The sequence below is a fragment of the Mastacembelus armatus genome, chromosome 1 (assembly GCF_900324485.2).
Source record: "Mastacembelus armatus chromosome 1, fMasArm1.2, whole genome shotgun sequence".
NCBI lineage: Eukaryota > Metazoa > Chordata > Actinopteri > Synbranchiformes > Mastacembelidae > Mastacembelus > Mastacembelus armatus.
This window is the reverse complement of record NC_046633.1, coordinates 10,946,757-10,965,550: the sequence shown is the minus strand read 5'-3', so window position 1 is coordinate 10,965,550 and position 18,794 is coordinate 10,946,757. Positions and strand designations below refer to the sequence as shown.

Below are 18,794 nucleotides of genomic sequence, written 5' to 3'. Positions count from 1 at the left end.
AGGCTGGATAGATAGAGTGAGAAAGCCAAAGAGAGGTGGAAAGGAGTAATATTTGATTAAGGCTCAAGGCTGTATGTTTGTCCAAAGGCTCAAGACTGTCAACCAGCTAATCGCAGGGGGTGATGCGTGGGTGTGTCTGTATGTGTTTGTGAAAGCATGTCAGCCTGTGTGGGTCATTCCTATCAGCACATAATTTATGCTGAGTACACGTGTCTGTGTCTGTGTCTGTGTGTGTGTGTGTTGGTGTGTACGTTATGTTTTCTGGATGTCAGTTACAGTTCTGTGGGCCTGAGGAGAATACAGTGTTCTCCCTTAGGGTGCTGTTAGTGCCACTCTCATACAGATGTGCTGGGCTGCCACTGTGTCAGTTTCAGTGTGTGTTTGTATATGTGTGTGTTCTTCGCTTGCAGGAAACTAAACTTATTGTGTTCTGCTTTTAGTTCTTGTCATCTTGTTTGAATAAGAAAAAATCATTAAATACAAAAAACAGTTTTATTTTCTGTTGTTTTAGGGTTCCTACATGTAAGCAGTGTTACACCGTTGCAGGATGTGGGAGGTTATTATAATTAAGAATATTTAAAAATGAATCTTTGGCTTTTGTGATTTTTAGAAGCCAATCTTCTGTTATTTCAAAAATGCCCCTTTCTAATTTGTACACACTCTTTTTGTATTTTTCTGTGTGGTTAATAAGAAACTTTGAGCCTTAATGTTTCACTTTTTTGTTTTAGAAAGCTGTACTTATAAATAAATACATAGAGAAACATGATAACATTTGCTTGTAAGACTGGAATCAACATGTAAAAATGTACTTACATGTATTTTATTCTCTACATTTTACAGGAGCGTTTGCATTTTTTTAAAAGTGAACTTTTTTCTTTCCTGCCAGATGCTGAAGAAAAAGAGGGTGGCTGGTTGGTTTCTGACAAGGACAGGGAGGTAAGTGGTAATTAGCAACTCTATCATGTGTAATGTATACTGTGACATTCAGCCATTCTTGTCCTCTAATGTCTTTACAAAATAGTCTGTGTTCATGGTCTAAAGGACAATGTGTTTATGACAAGTGGCAAAGGAGGAGAGGTTTATAAAGTCAAACATTTAGCATTCTTCTATCAAAAATACATTACCTTCAGTTATTTCCTTAGGTACACCGAGATAAAACTAATGCAGTCTGTTACTGACAAAGGTAGTAGTAGACTTCTTTAAAAGAAAACTGCCAACTAGCCCTATATTGCAATTCTCAAATTGTGCACAGTGCAAATGCTGTGCACTGGGACCCAAACTAAAATGTGAAAAATACGTGAATTTTAAAAAGAGTCTTTTGCTGTCATTAGAAAGTATTGCACACTCGTGTCATAGCATAAACCTGTTTTTGTTGCAGTATAATGTTAATGGAGAAACATCCAGGTGAGTCCATTTAGCACCAGCTGGACTGTGCTAATAATGTGAAAAATGTGTGTGTGTTTTAGGCTCAGATCTATAACAAAGACAGGTATGCCAGGATAGCGGTGCAGCGGGTGCCCAACAGATACTACACTGGCAAGAACGTCCACTGTAGAAACTGCAACAAGACTGGACATCTCTCCAAGAACTGCCCTGAGCCCAAAGTCAGTTCCACTCAGTGCACAGTAGCATGTACAGCTTATACACACTGATGAGCACAACTACGGAAACCTACAGTGCTAACTGTCGTTTGTGTATGTGTGTGTATAGAAGTTGTCGCCATGCTTCCTTTGTGGCATGCCAGGTCACATGGTTAGCGAATGTCCCAACAGGCACTGCAACAACTGTGGCCTCCCTGGTCACCTGTATGACTCCTGCAGTGAGAGAGCGTACTGGCACAAACAGTGCTACCGCTGCCGCATGACAGGACACTTCTTTGATGTGAGTATGGCAGTGCGTTTTATTAGGTTCTAATACAAATAAGAAGAAGGCTTTGCCTGCAGTGTGGATATTTACAAAAAAAGTCTCTGTCTTTCTCGCTCTGTGATGAAGGTACACCTCAGTAATGTATTAACAGATTGACCAAGATGTATAGGAAACCCTAGAAATACAGTTTACCATATGACCAGAAGATAAGTCAATATTAAAACCATTATGTAGTCGGGACATGAAGACAGATATATGCTAGTAAATAGAAGGGAATTAAGAACAGCAGGAATAAGATAGATTTGAACTCATTCAACTTCATTGTATGTTTGAGCGCAACCATAGATAATGTATGTGGGGTGGGGGAGGTGGGGGGCTGCAGCCTCTATTAGGAGCAAAGAACAATTACCACCTAATGTTGACATAATGAAGTGCCAACCACATTTATAACTGAAGCATGCACCCCTTTATTTTCTCTAGATGACCCCTTCTCTTCCTCTCCATTTCTACCTCTTTTTTTCTCTTTATTTTTCCACTTTTCCCACATCTCCCCCACTTTTTCTCTCAGTAATAATGATTTGACCAGGGGTCAACACACGCTGCTGTTCACATTAATTGATACACTTCAGCAATTACAGCTTAGTTATGTCTTTGCCATGCTGCATATTCCAGCTGTGGGTGTGTGTGTGTGTGTGTGTGTGTGTGTGTGTGTGTGTGTGTGTGTGTGTGTGTGGGTGGGTGTGGGTGTGGGTGTGGGTGTGTGTGTGTGTGTGTGTGTGTGTGTGTTGGTGCTGAAGGGTGAATCTAATGACCATCAATGACAATTATCCCACCGCAACGTTCATTACCTTGCCCATTTACACTAATGCCGTAGAATGGAAGACCATGTGAGTGTATGAGAGAGACTGCCTGTCTCCTCCACCGTTCTGTCTTTCTCTCTCTCTCTCTCTCTCTCTCGTGCACACTCTTGCTCTGTCAGTCATGTACTGTGCTCTGTGTAATGGATGAGTAACCAGGTGAACACCAGAGGAAGAGGGGAAACCAGGACACACACAACCCTTTTTTCCTTTTCCCTCTTTCCCTCCTTCTTTCTCACATCTCTTACCCATTCTTCCTCACCCCTTCGTCCAGACCCTCATGCTCATCTTTCTCTTCCCCTTCTTCTTCTGCATGTGGTGTTTTTTAGCAGCTAACAAATGTGCAAAGTTGTGTTGTATTGTAATTACCCCGTTTCTTGGAATGCATAACTTTTATTTCTTTCACTCCCAAATTATACTGTTTGTGTTAGTGTGTGTTTGAGAGAGAAAGAGAGTCAGGTCTCTGTCCCTTGGGTCTTTCTGTGTCTCTCATTAAAGACAGACGGTTGATGGAGCGAGAGTGTGTCGCTCGCCTCGCCTGTCGCCCTCAACAACAACACACTACCCCGGCGGTCTGGAGGGAGAGAGCAGGCAGGAGGGAGTGGGTATGGGTGGAGGGGGTTGTTGAAGAAAAGAAAGCTAGATCAGAAATGGAGGAAGATACAGCTGTCGAAATACATATTTGTCCATATCTTTGTTTAAGCCAACACCAACAAACGGCACAGAATAAGCCAGAAAGTGTCTTTCTGTATGTGCAGGCGGCCTTAAGGAAAAGGATTTAGAGAAGAAATTCAGGCATAAATAGTGACTTTGTTAATGTGCTGCGAATTTGCATATCATGCAGATTTATGTAAGAACTTGTTTAGTTTATGCAGAAGAAAACACGTAGCCTTCTTCCCAGAACAGGCTTAAATCACCCTCTCCTCTCTCATTCTGTCTCTCTCACTCAGTAGGTGTGTAAGTAGATAAATCTTGTTGCCTGCAGCGACAGCGGCATTTTCAATTTCCCAGTGGGAAGTGGTGGTGGTTGGGAAAGGATGTCAGAACGCTTAAGGAACAGCGTGGCGAAGCCCCGGAGATAATGCTTTAGCCACACCGGGACAGAACCGCTGACCGCCTTCCTTACTGATGTCAGAGTGACTGCAGAGAAACACATGGCGTGGAGACAGGCTGTAACTAAGAAATCACAGTGATAAATGATCAGTGAGAGAGGAAAAGTCCTAAAAAGTGGACAGACAATCAAATAAATCTGCAGCTTGCTTTTCAATTTCCTTTCCCCCGTCTGTGCCCTGTCTGTTAATCAGCATCTTTCGCTATTTCATGTCTCATCCCTCTCTTTTGGTTAGGGTCTGTTCTAGCAGTGTGCCTAAGTGTTTATTCCTTGTTATGTCTTTACTATTTTACTCAGAACAGAGAGCCATAAAAATGTGCTGCAAGTTAGACATTTTAGCTTCATTCTTTTTATGCGCTCTGGTAAATGTGAATATTATTTGGAGGACCATATCAAGTGTTTGTTTTTTTTGTTTTTTTCTTTCTTTCCTCAGGATTGTCCAGAGATCTGGAGACAGTACCACATCACAGTGAGTATCCCTCTAACAAACCAACACTGTCAGCAATTTTTATTTATTTTTTTTGGTTGGAGACATTAATGGATCAATAAATACTTCTTATATTAAGGAAACAATGCCAGACATTAATTCCAATGTTGTCCCTGTCACGGTACAGTAGTTAGTACAGTCAAGGAGAAGGGTGCAGGTATATATACCTGTAGGATTTAGCGGGAGTGTTAAGTTTAGGTGTCCAGGGTCTAATTTTATACATTTTCTCATAAAAAGGACAAAAGAAAAAGGAAAGGAGGAAGAACTTAAAAGGAAAATTATGATATTTGCCTTGTGTAGAACAAATTATAATGGTGTGTCTTATTGGAGGTGTGTGTTACAGCAGCAAAGCCTGAACACTACATACTGATGGCATGGAAACTTTGTGTCAATTTAGTAGGTTTAGTAGGTTTGTGTATGGACTAATAGGTTGGGAGAGTTGGATAAAAAAAAACAATCAGGTCAGGAGATGTTTTCTGAACATTATTGTTATTATTCATCACCACACTGGCAAGTATATGAAAAGTATAATCTTCATGATAAAGGTTTTTTTTTAGCATGATGCACATGCATTCTCATACTGCGAAGTTTACCCTAGTACTATGTTAAAAATAATATTCCCTTCAAGTATGTTGAATCTACTAAGAGTTTAGACCGTACCCATGTCAAATTTAGCAAAATCCCTCTGGATGTAGTAGTTCTGCTGACAGTCCCAATTAAAAGCAGAAAAATGTAAAAGAACAAGGTGCTGGTCGAGGACTAAGCCACCAGCATATTTAAAGCGGCTCACTTACAGCCAGCGACACGTCTTAAATCTTCTTCATGCAGAATAGCCCTCATCAGAATAGAAATATTTTCAATCTTATTGTCCAAAAAATGTCTCAACAAATAGTGTAAATAACAATGTTAATATAGTAACCAAACCCCTCTGGAACTGGACTTGTGACAGACAATTCATCATTACAGGAAAAATAAGTGTTTGGTTGAGGAAACTGTGCACTTGCCTCACTTTCTCCTCCTACTCAATGCAGTCTCTTTTGCTGTCTGTCCAAATCAACTGAACAGTGATTTCAGCAATGAGACGCAGCCATAACAGATCATCTGTAGTTTAGCATGTGGCTGTCCCCAAAAAGCTCAAAGCATGTTTTTTTTTTTGTTTTTGTTTTTGTTTTTTTGTTTTTTTTATGAGCTTCGTGAAGGCAAAGGTCTTGACCACTCAAAATCTCAGTAAGTCAGCTGTAATTGCTGTTGATGTTGTCCTGTAGCAGGTGAGTGAACCATGGTGTGGGAAAAAACATCTCAAAAGATTAAGGAAGTGCTGAGAGTAACGGGAACCTTTTGTTTTTTGTGTTTTTCTTTCTTCTTTTCTTTTTTTTTTTTGTTCTTCATTTTCAGCCTAAGTGCACATGTGACATCTATGGCTGTTTGTGTGTGTGCCTGTGCATCCGTGCATGTGTGTGTGTGAAAGTGTGTCAAAGAGTAGAAAACTGTGTGACAGTCAGACGGGCCATATGTCAGCAGGGAGGCTTTTGGTTATTTGTGTGTACGTGTGTGTGAGTGATTATCCAAAATCTAAGAAGATAACTGGTTTTCTTGGCTGCTTGTATGTATGTGTGTGTGTGTGTGTGTGTGTGTGTGTGTGTGTGTGTGTATGCATCTAAGCGAGGGGGTGATATAGACCTCAGACTAAAAGAAAAGAGCAGCTTGTTTGTCAATTAAAAGACGTGATAAAGCATGAAATGGGCTGCCAACGCCACGCGGGACGAGGGAGTGAGAGAGAGGGAAGAAGAGTGTGTGTTTGCATATATCTTGGTGTGCACTTTATGAGTGTGTGTGTATTGGGGGAGGTCTGTCATTCTCCTCTATGGAGATTAATTAGTAGGGGCTGTCTAATGAAAAGGCAGCATCGTTAGCGCTAGGGTAGCACGGCAGGAGAGATGCAGGAAGGAGGAGGAGGGAGTGGGACAGAGAAGTTGCAAAGGAGATGGTGGGAGAGAGAATGGAAGTTAAGTTTAATTGCTGCTACGTTGGCGGGGGATGCTACATGATTCACTGTAGAGTTTCACTTTGAACCACAAATGAGAGGAGAAGACCCTCACGAGCAGCTGAACAGGTCTTAGGTTGCCCCGTAAGGCCATGAAACCTCCATTTTTGTGTGTTTCCGAGTGTGTGTGTTTGTGTGTGACAGTGTGCTTTAACGGGTGGAGGATTGTGACCCAGGTCTAATTGAAGTATTTAAGCCATTTAAGCACTGGGAACAGAAGGTCGTTACAGATCCAAACTGGCATGGGGGTTAGGGTGCCTGCACAGACACAAACACACACTCACACACACAAAAACACATCTACACACATGCATACACAGGACTCCTTCTGTTTAAGACAGCCTCATTTTATTCATGATGCTGTTTATGACCCTGAACTCCCCAATGTGAGAAAGGTGTGTGTGTACGCGCCGGCATGTGTGTGTGTTCGCTTTGGGAGATGTGACTCTGTCACCTTCCGCTGGGCTCAGCCAGGTGTGAAAAGGCATTCTGTCAGACCTCCCTGCTACTGGGTCCATTTATCCTGCGTGCATGTGTGTGTGCGTGTATGTATGTGTGCGTGCGCTTGCTGGGCCCGTTTATCTTCTGTGAGTGTATGTGTTGTCTGCCTGCACCTGGCCCTCAACTAACAAACTCCTCCAAACCGCACAGCATATACCACAAAGCCCTGGGGTATTTACTGAGAAAGTAAGATACTGACACACATGGACACACACAAACACACTTATATACAAATGTATAGACTGGTAAATGGAGAGAAAAATGACACACAACATTTTCATCTTGTCTGTGTCGTATGAGTTTGAAGATATTTCTACACAAGTGTAATATGTACACAGAAAGATTAGCTTTTGCACTGAAGAACAGGGTCACTTCAACAGCTCTTTCTTAGCCTCTCTCTTTCACTCACCCACACACGCCCACAAGCACCTTGGTTTTACTTCTTTCTTTTGCATACAGCTTTGCAGTGCGGGGTTGCTCCTTTTCCTGCAGACCCCATCTGCTTACATCCTTCTATCTTAATGTTTTCTCATTTTGTCACTAAGTATTATTCATTCAAACTGTCACTGCAAAGATCCCCTGTATACTCATATCATTGGCATGATGTTTATGATATTCTAGCTGTTTTAAAAATGTGATATTTAATTTTTTGAACATTTCTACCAGTCAGTGTCACAGACTTCTGTGCTTCTGTTAGGTTTTTCCTTCATTTCCACAAATGCTGTTTAGAGCAGGTTTGAAGTTGCGACTTTCAGTCTATGATTGAATGTATGGTTGGTTTCATTTTGTTAGCAGGACATGCACTTTTTACTCAAATCACATTTCTCCAAACCACATTCCTCATGCCCATTCTATGGATTTCTGCTGAGGGCACAGTGGTGAGTGTGGACAGCAAAAAAGCACTTTTGCTTTAAATTAGTGACACCTGAAAATACAATGCTGTACTAGAAATGTAAGCGAGATGTAATGGCATCTTTTGTTAAGACAATCAACCATAGGAATGAAAAAGTACAGCCTTTTTTAAAAAATGGGTGCAGAAAGGTAGCAAGGACAGCAGTAACTAATGATTATTTTGTTTTTTTGATATATCGGTTAGGAATTCTTCCGATTGATCAGTTATAAACAGATATAAATTGTCAGATATTAGTGAAAAATGCCTCACAATCCACCACAGGTTCTAATTTTAAAGAGCGATGTCCTCAGGGTTGGTATGATTCAAATTTATGAAAAGAAAAAAAGAAAAACAGCAAATTTTTACATTTCATAAACTGGAAGAAATGAATTATTGGCATTTTAAGTTCAGTGATTAATTGAGCAGTTTTATTACTACACCACACACTGAATTCACTGGTGGTGGTTTCCAAATAGATTTTGACAAATGATGGAAAGGCACAAAGAATCATATTATCATCATTAACAACCAAAAACATATAAAAAGATGAAGGAAGGAGAGAGCAAGAGGATGAGGTTCAAGGCGAGGGAGGAAGAAGGAAGAGTAGGAGAATAAAGTGAACGGGCGGGTTGGATGGATAGAAAACGAGAGTGAGAATTAGTGACCTACTGTCTGTGTCCAGGCTGCACTAATGCATGTAAAGCTCATGCATGAATGTGTGCATGCACACATGCCACACACATTCAGACTCTTTCCTCCTGTTAGTGTTGTCAGCAACCTCCTGTGGTGGGTTAACACCAGCACACCCCCCTCTGGCTGCTGCTGGAAGTGAAGGCATGCTCTCCTTAACCAGCTAGAATATCTGAAGTCAGAATTTTCCTCATCTTAATTTTGTAATCTCGATGTAGGTCAGACCCAGATTAAGCCATCCATGTGCCTTTTTGTCAGCAACGTGTGGTGTTATGGAATGAGAAGGGATCATGTCACGTGAATTTAATATGACTCACCTATATAGCACAAATGTTCTCTGTATGAACAAGAGATAGCTTGTTTGAACTAGCGAAAGCAGAGACAGCTAGAGGGTAAGCGATGCAGAAGTATGGGGAGAGAGAGAAAGAGCAACAAGGAGGGTGAGTGTATTAAACAGGATGGAGGAGACGGGCGCAGAGTGAGCAGACAGAGGGAATCTCAGCACAGAGCAGCTGACTGGTTTAGGCGTGTTCGTGTGTGAGCATTGATTGGCTTCTCTTTAGATAGTGGTGACACCTGTACATGTGTGTTTATTGATCGACCCATGGTGGTCTGTGTGTGTATCCAGTGTTTTTTCTCCTCACGGCGGTATCGGTGCGGGTGTATTGATCTTTTCCCAAGAGACGGGTGTGTATGTGTGTGTCAGTGTCTCTTGGGTTGCTTCTATAAAAACTGACTGTGACCTTTTTGTTAAACACAGAAATGAAGCCGTTTTGACTCCTCCTTAAACTCCATTTGGTATTCCTCTTTCTCACCTGACTGCCTTTCTCTACTTTTTCCATTTATTATGTTGACCACCTTTTTTTTTTTTTTTTTTTTTTTTTTTTCCTTACCTTTTTAGATAAGGTTGGATTTTGTATGCTCAATTCACATATTCACATCCCTTGTTAGCCCAAGGTGTTTTAACCCTAAGAAAATACATTTATATTTCTTTAGAAAAAAATTACGTCTTTACAAAATAAGCCTCTTGAGTTTGTCCATGCAATTTCAGAGCGTTGATTTATTTCCTGAAATACATTTTAGATGCTGTTTGGCTCAGTGGTGTACGTACTTTGCAAATAATACTGATGTTGTGTTTTATCTGATGACAACATTGGAATATATACAAGTTTCGTTTTGCTCCTCGACTAATTACTGTATTACGGTGGGATGCTTTATATAAGGAGCTTTGTATCGATCACCGAGAAACAATTTGTGTATTTGCAGCCGTATTAGTCAGGCAGGCAGTTTAATTGTTAAATGTTCAGTTCTTTGTGGAGATGATCTTTTTAAATGTGTCTGGCACATTGTGTTCCAGGTTCTTTTTTGCCCCACTGACTCATAATTACTTTTTGGTTAATTGCAATAGTAGACCAGCTACAACAAAGCAGCTCCAGTACATTTCTGCTCTCACATACTGTAAACAGAGCTAGTTTCTATAACAGGACAAACTACTAGTGCATTAAGCTGAAGCTGAAAGTTTTTGTTGTACCTTGTGCCTCAGTCAGTTCATTAAGCACAGGATGTAGTGATTATTTGAATAAGAAAATGTTTTTCACACCACAGACTCAGATCACTTAGTTAAGACTTGTGACCAAAGTGCCGTAAGCAGTTGAAACTGGACCTGGGTAAGGTTGTCTGTTGACCATACCAGCATGCTGTGTGGAGTTGGAGTGCCCTTTGGTGGACAAAGAAGGAACTGCATCTTCACTCAGCTACATTGCTGAAGTCAAGCCCTGCGATGGACTGGAGACCTGTCCAGGGTGTACCCCTGCCTTTCACCCAATGAGAGCTGGGATGGGTTCCAGCAGATCCCTGCTATCGTAATCAGGAATAAGCGGGTATAGATAATGGATGGGTGGATGGATGCTGAAGTTAAGTCAATTTTATTTGTATAGTTCCTTTGGTACACTATAGCAGTTCATGGTGCTTAACCTCAGCATCAAAGAAAGATGATCAGTATTATAAAATCATCCCCAAAGCAAATGCCAGAAATAGGTAAATACCAAAATAAAATAGAAAAGTCTACTAAATCTTAGTAATGATAAGCATGCTTATTGACATCCCCATCATATCCACCATCCTAAAAATGTAACTTTACAAAAACAATTCACACCATATTGAATTCTTCATGCTAAACTTGAAAATGACAGGTTGAAGTTTTTGACTTTGATTCCACTTGTTTTGTCCTTCCTTCTGTCTGACTGACCTCATTGAGTCGCTGCTCTTACAAGAATGTGCTCAATTCAAACAGTGCTCTGTAAAATCCTTTAAATCCACTTCCATTCAGTGGCCTGTTTTTGCTGCCTCATCACTGTGCCAGTCCTCTCACCTCTGCCACATCAAAAGGCTCTCAGCTCCTTATTTTATCCCAGAGAGACAGTGGTGGCACAGGCGACGAGGTAAGGTACGTTTGTAAAAGGAAATGGCTTTTGTATGTTTTATTAGCAACTTAGCGGTCATCAGGCCATGAAAGTAAAGTAAGACAGGCTTAAGTCATTTGTGTAGCACAATTCATGAAGACGAAAAGCAGTGCAGAACATGGCAGTTAGGGACCGTGAATTGGTATATGTTCATTTTTCTTTGACACAATGTCTTTTTATCGTCATGACCTTACATCCAGCTTAGTACACAGAAAAACATCGTCAGAACAAAGAACAGAATAGGACACTTAATTGGACAAAATGTGCAGTTTGAAGTAGTAGCTGTGGCCCCTAGGAAGTTGTGATTGGCTTTTTCTTTTACGGTTTATTTTTACATTTCATAGACTAAACAATTACTCATTTATTCAAGGATATAATCTGGTGAATAATAAAAATTACAAATCATTGTGTAGAATAAGAGTAAATAAAAGAATAAGTATTAGTGTCCACAGATCTCATCAAACCTCAGAAGCAGTTTGCTGTCATCACTATGGAGGACATGGGCATAGTCCTCAGGAGTTTATTCTGTGGCACAGGTCTTTTCAAATACTCCACTGGATGTTCATGCAGAACCATAGGAATGTAGGCATGTGCACACACAAACACATATACATAATGTACACAACACAGGTGCAATGTTATCAGAGGTCTTGCAGGCTTTGCAGGTCTTTGTACCTTTCGGCTTAGCTGGATGGTGTCGATTTTGTTTGTGTGTGTGTGGAAATGTGCGATTGGTTGGCTGAGATATAGCGTCAGGGTTTCAAATCCTGATTCAGTCCATCTGTACATAGTAGGTGTAAAAACCCTGTCCATATGCGTTGTCTCTGTCTAATTGCTGGGAATACCATAGGTAGTACATTTCCATAAAACACGGGCTCACTCTGGCTACAACAAAAAGAAGGCCCTGAATGCAGCAGAGAGTGCAGAGAATAGAAATTGAATTACTGAGAGCTAGATTTGAATAGATTAGCTTGTATCCTCTGTTCCGCCTTCCACGGTATGACCAGATTACCTCCAGTCACTTCCCCAAAAGCAGGGTTTTCTTCAGAGGTTGCAACCCACCACTGTTCACCCCTGCCTCACATTGTCATTACATTCCAGGAGCAGTTTCTCACTGCTCCTGGAAAATCAGGGCTCCTCCTGATTGTCTTCAGATTGATTGACTGACTGATGGGGAGAGATAGGAAGAGCCTCTGGGAATTAAACTGTGAAAGTCTTTGCAGGGCGCAGGGTTTCGGGCTAAGTCTTTGTAACTTGGCAGACACAAAGGGGGCAGGAATCACATCTGGTTATTTGAAGGATCCCTCCTCCTCCTCTGTAACCTCCTGAACCGCACACATACACACCTCCACCTTAAATGGTCTCCTAAGAATAATTGATTTTCTTGTTCTTGATCATGAGTGAGAGTAAACACTATAATTAATTTTGCTACAGTTTTCAAAATTGCACAGTTCACGCTCCCACAAGAGAATAAGAGGATTAATGGTTATGTCTGCTGCTTATTTTTCCTATTCTGTCTCAGAAGATGTTCCATATAGCCATTTCATCTCTCTAAGTCACAACTGTCTAATTAATCCTTGTTGTTAACCTATATATATATATATTGGCATGTTGCACACACATGCACCACAAGGGTCTGTTGTTTTGGTATGAGCTCAGTAGTCTTGTGTTGTGTTGCGAGACTGTTTCCTATGATAAAGCATGCAGCATTGGTCCCCCGTGGATCCAGTAACATATGCAAACCACTCCTCATTGCTGCAATAACATATGCAAAACAGCGCTTCTGCCCCTGGCCCCCACACCCCCACCACCGTTTATGTTCAGATCCAACCCCCTCACCACTAACACACATACACATGCCTGTTTGCTTCTCGGATTGTGTTTGATAACTGTGTGTGTGTGTGTGTGTGTGTGTGTGTGTGTGTGTGTGTGTGTGTGTGTGTGTGTGTTCCTTCAGATTGTAGTCTGTAACAGTCTGAGCTTTGTGTTGGCCAAAGGATTATCACGGCTTTGCCACCAGCAGCTAAGGCAGGGAGCATAGGAGAGCTGGGCTTAGAGAGACACAGTGTATGTGCTGGGACAAACTGTGGGAGAACGCAGGTGTGTGTGTGTGTGTGTGTGTGTATGTGTGAGAGAGAGAGAGAGAACGCTCATGTGTCTGTGTGCATGCGTGAGAGGCCACGGATGACTGGTTGTCTGTGTCCGCACAGCGAACCCCTTAGGACGTTCTCAACTACCCTCCTATACACACACACTCTCTTATACATGTCCTGAATCGTTAGTCCCTTTCCCAGCTTCAGTCAGACTGGAAAAGTGTCTCTGAATGGCTCCAGAAGCTCTTCATGTCATAGTAGCCAGAAGTGGATCAGACTCAGATCTCTTATGCTGTCTCTGCTCTCAGAGGACTGTTAGTTATATACGGACAGGCATTTTCAGTGAAACCTCTCATGCTGTGAAGTGTCTGTCTATCAAGTATATGAATGAATTGCTGAAGTGGGAAAAGTGTTGATGTACTTAATGATTTTCTAGGATTTGATTTGATTTCTCTCTTAACAGTAGACATGTTCACTTATCTAAATATTCACAAAAAAGAAAGAAAATAAGTTATCACAGCCAGAGACCTAGAGTATTGATCTTTAGGCCTTTTTATTATTTATCAGCAGCCCATTCAGATGAGGAAGTGTCTCATTAACTTAATAAAACCCCTTGATAGAGTCAGCCACTATGTGTGCAAATACATAGTAAAGTAATGCAGGACTTCACAACAACAGAGCCTGTTTCTCTTTACAAATTAAATCACAAACTGGTGGATATTTTAGAAGATATATAGACTTTTTGACACCTGTGGCCAAGTTTATCAAATTAGAAAATTGGAATCAATCAGTTGTAGAAATGGATTCATGCAGATGCCCGGCCTAAACATATGCTCGTTGAGCCTTGCACTAACAATCACGAGTGATCCATAATTAGCAGATTGAGTTTGCACTCCGTTGTATCGCTCTCTTTTCTAAAGATGCAATTTAATGCAGTGGGGATGCTAAATTTCCAACTTCCATGTGCAATATAACGTATTTTCAGATCTGCCTGTCATATTGACGCTCACTGCACAGTCAGACTCTTGAGGACTCCTCTCCAAACCCCTGAAAAAGAAAGAGACCACAAACTGATATGATCCCTCAGGCCCTCACCCTGTTAGCTATTTAAATGCTGCTGATAGGAAGCGGCAGATGAAAACAGAGAGCGGGAATGAGAGAGGGATGAAGGTTCATGCAGTTAATTAATATTGTATGAGGCAGCTCCCCACGCACACAGAGACGCAGATTCACTCCAGGTTTTCAGACTACTATCACAGGTTGATGGGCAAATGGGAGGGGATTTCATTCCTCTGTTTTTTTTTTCTCCTTATGCTTTCATTCATTCTGTCTGTCCTGGATCAGAGTATGTGGAGATAACACAAACCCAAGGTCGGGGGGGGGGGCGACAGAGGGAGACCTACAGCCAATTTACATGAGAGATGAATGGGAAGAAGGATGGAGGTCGGGGGGCTTGAGACGGGGGCCGCGATCGCTTTCGGGTTCACGTGTGTGTGCATGCTTGTGTGTGTGTGTGTGTGTGTGTGTGTGTGTGTGTGCTTGCGAGAGGTCTCTGATCTCCTGGCCTTTGTGATGGAGATGGGCCCGGCCGGCCTGACCCGATAATGACGCGACGCTCTAATAGCATTCATCCTTTCTGCCACAAAACTACTCAAGCGGAAAAGAGAGAGAGGGGGAGAGAGAGAAAAAACAAGTGTGAGGGTGGATGTGGAGATGGAGGAGAGAGGGAAGCAGAGAGAAGGCAGAGGAGAAGAAAAGAGGGGAGGTTAGCTAAGCTATGTTTAAGAAATGACAGGGCCACAAATCATTTGTAATCTTGGAATCAGGGTTGAGAGAGGAAGGAGGGGGCACCTTAGATGAGTGTGAAGGTGTGTGTGCAGCTTTGTGTGCGTGTGTTTTAGAGAAAGGCATGATGTGTGTGTAACATTAGCAGTAAATGCACTGTGCCTGTGTCTCGTCTCTCACTCTTTATCAGTGTATATTTGCTGTGGGTGCTGGAGCATGGAAGGCTTTCAGAACACTGGCCCATAGGGGATGGGATCTGTGTGTCCAATACACACACACACACACACACACACAGATGGTTACTTATCATACAGGGTCATTACAGGGCTCTAACTATAGGCCTGGTAATCACTGGTTTATATCAGCACCCATATTCGCCGTACAATACACAGCAACCGTATTAATAGAGAGCCTGGGAATGATGGGAGACAAATGGAAGGTTAAACTACCGTTTTATTGTGTCCATCATGCTCACTGAAAGAAAATTATTTTAAATTCAAATAAAACATATTGGATTTCTTGTAACACATCCTTTTAATTTTCCCTTTCCTCTCTACTTAGACCAAGAAGGGTCCTCCTGTAAAGAAGAAGGGAGAGGACAGCGGCCGTTCTCCTTCCTACTGCTACAACTGCTCCAGGAAAGGACACCTCGGCCATGTGAGTACCTCACTCTGTCTTACTGGTTCTGAGTTTCCAATAACTGCCTGTCATATTACATGTGTAGTTATTTGCCAGTCCTTGTGTCCTCTCGACCAAAACAAAACCAGAATAATGGCAAAAAGTGTGCGCTGGAACTTTTCAAAGTAAAACATTTGATTTATAATGTTATTTACCTCATTACAATTACAAATATTTCTTCTTAAAGATGCTAATAGCGTACAGAACAAATCACTGTCAAAAAAGTTCAAATCTTGCCTTTATTCATATTTCTAGATGGTATTTAATATTGAAACATCAGGTTGAGGTATTTATGGAGTGAAGAATGCATTTTATGTCTAGTGTCTTTAGGTATATTCAATCAGGCTCAGTTTGTAGAGATCTGTGTTTTGATCAACCTTAAACTACTTTAAATAACACTGGTTAAATGTCAAAGTTAGCTGGATCGGTCACTTTCACAGTAACTCTACATCAACAGAATTTGTGTAGGGAGTACTGGAAGTACTGTCCTCATTTTCTGTCTTGTATTTTCATTGTGTGATGTCACACATCACTAATAATATGTTTGTTATTGCCCTTGTCTGGGATTTCTGTGTGCAAGCAAATGCTATGATACATTTGTATGTTTTTCTTAGGTGTGTACACGGCCGAGGATGTTTAATGTGGCGTATCCCAACAGCCCTTTCATCAATCAGTACGACACTGTGGAGAACATCAAGCGCAGACAACACAGGATAGAGTTAAAAGTTAAAGGTACGTCACATACTGTGTCTGTCTTTCCTTTTGACTATAATCTTCACGTGTCTTTAGGGCTGTGGCTCTACTAGCAATATTAATATGTGGTGTAATTGCCACAAAATGAGAGCTTGGAAGGAGTATGTGCATAGATATAAGAGCCATGATGGTTAATTTTTCATTGCAGCCAGTACATTTTCTTACAGGTATTATTACAGTTATGTAATAATAGTGCTGTGGCAACATCTTTGCCTATAGCAAAAAAACTGATGAAATAAGTCGATAAATGCTTTGTGCTTCTGTATTATCTAGGACTGGAGAAAAATGGCTGCTTCCCCGCTACATCTCATACGTCTGTCACTCCAGGACCACTAAAGAAGAAACAGAAAATCAGCCATCACAAAAGTAATCAACAGCTTAACAACACACCTCACCAAACCACAAACAGCCACAAACCTAGCCCCAGCCATATCTTTTTCAGTGACAGTGACTTTAAGAACGCAATACCTAAAACAAAAAAATACGTCAAGAACAGACAGGAAAAAAGCGCTGGCAGTGGGAAACCATGGAAACCAAAGAGACCAGTGCCCACCTCAAGAAACCCGCTCCCACCAGCTAAACTAATTTTGGATGAAGCAGATGACTTTCCCAGAGGGGGAGGCAAAGGAGAGAGCATGGAAAAGAGCAAGAAGAAGAAGAAGATAAAGAAAGCAAAGGAAGTGCCACCGAAAGGTTTCAGGGACAGCAGACCCGACCATCTCTGTTGGACTGTAACTGGGGAGATGCAGGGGTCAGAGTCAAGTGGAAGGAAGAAGAAGAAGAAGAAGGAGAGAAATCAACAAAACAACAAAAACATTGCTACACCAATGTACCCAACAGATGAGAACCTGTTTATCATCAAACAGAGGAAACACAAAAGATAGTGTCAGTATATGTGAGGTGTGGCTATCAGAGGCTGTCAGGCCTGTATGACCAGTAGTTGTATGTTCATGTAGAGATGTGACTCAGGTCTCACTGCAAAAGTCATCAGTGGGTGTTTTAGGGTTTCATGGGCCTTTTTCACAGAAACCATTTTGACATGTCACAGTAGGAAAATCTCACATAAATAATTATGTGAATGAAGACTGAATGAACCACTTTGATTTTTGGGTCCTGATGGTCATGGGTTCTTGGTGAGTCCTGCTGGCGCACTGTTAGACTTTCACAGAATATTGAAACACTTGAATACAACAGAGCTGTACAATTTATACTGTTGTGGGTTATTGATTTTATTAATACATGTGCTTTTCCTACAATGACAATTCAGTATGTGTGCTTTGAAAAAGGACTGTTGTGTTTTATACTGTGCTCTGAGCTGTTTTTTTGTCACCATGTGCTCAGTGTGCTTCAATTCAGGCAGTGTCATTTTCACATATGCATATGCAAGTTACTGTTAATGTGTTTAGACAGTGTAGTGTAACAACCCAGTTAATACATTTAGGTCAGTAATCTTTTGTTAAACAACAGGTGATTTCCACAGGTTTGAGCATTTTAGTTAAGGAGGATGACTTGTATTACTAACAAATGATAAAAGAGCTAACAAATAAATTAGTTGCATCTGCTTGAAATATTTACAATTATTTAATAATGGTCCATTATGGCCATTATGTGCATTCTTTATTTTCTTTGTTCACATTAGTTTCTGAACATTGTGAAATTAAAAAAAAAAGACATGCTGTTTTTTGAATTACAATAAGGTCATCTCCTAGTGCCTCTGCTCTGAACATGGTTTTAAATTTGTTTGCTGTTGGAAACAAAGAATGGTGAATTTTTTAAAGTACCCTTGGAGTAATGCCACACTTGAAGAGATGCCTTTTTTCTATAAAATGTAAATGATTTAAATTCATGAACATAACATAAATACATCTGTTGCATTTATTTGATTCAGATCAGCATATTTTAACTTCACCAGGTCTTGTGTGATCAAGATAGCATGCCTCACAGACTTACAGTCCTGACAGTATTAACTTTTCACTACTTGAACTGAGTTGTTTCGTGGTTTTAGGTGTGGAGGTTATAGCATGATGAAAAATCAATGAAAGAGTACAAGACATTTCATTGATGACATAAATATGTTACCCAAACTCTCTTGGGAAAAATAAAACTTGAATCTGCTTCAGCTGTTGTTCAGTAGAAGAAATCAATTGCATTAGTTCTGTGCTTTTCTCAAACTTGATATGTGCGTACCAGATAGGTTTTTTTTTTTTACTTTTAGCAATAATTTAAACTGCACTTTGTTGCGTAATTTATCTAAATCATACATTAAAATTATTTGGCTATCTCTTATTGTCTTTTTACCAGTAGATCAGATGTCTTTATAGGAATTTCACTCATCCTCATCATTAGTGTATCATAAAGGGCTTGATTCATTCACTTTATTGGATTACAGATGTTACCCAGGTATAAGAAAACAGTATTATAATAATAATAGTACATAATTTACATAATAGTAAGTAAAAGCTAAATCTGATATTTCCCCAGTGGTTAAAGCTTTAAAGAATCTTAAGATTGAGTTGTTTTGTTAAATCTTACTTTGCAAAGTACCTTGTGGTGGATAGATGTATAAAGTAATATA

The 18,794-nt window shown here is 40.7% G+C and overlaps 1 protein-coding gene across 1 annotated transcript in view; it reads left to right on the top strand.

The window, feature by feature from the left end:
• Window positions 1–18,577, top strand: part of zcchc7 (zinc finger, CCHC domain containing 7) — a 43,765-nt gene extending 25,188 nt beyond the window's left edge. Inside the window, exons 4-10 of the mRNA XM_033325298.1 lie at window positions 887–936; window positions 1,467–1,604; window positions 1,711–1,881; window positions 4,268–4,303; window positions 15,350–15,445; window positions 16,081–16,198; window positions 16,493–18,577. Coding sequence (XP_033181189.1) covers window positions 887–936; window positions 1,467–1,604; window positions 1,711–1,881; window positions 4,268–4,303; window positions 15,350–15,445; window positions 16,081–16,198; window positions 16,493–17,103 — 1,220 coding nt within the window. The 3' untranslated portion in view covers window positions 17,104–18,577. The remainder of the gene's footprint in view (window positions 1–886; window positions 937–1,466; window positions 1,605–1,710; window positions 1,882–4,267; window positions 4,304–15,349; window positions 15,446–16,080; window positions 16,199–16,492) is intronic.
• The last annotated feature ends 217 nt before the right edge of the window (window positions 18,578–18,794 follow it).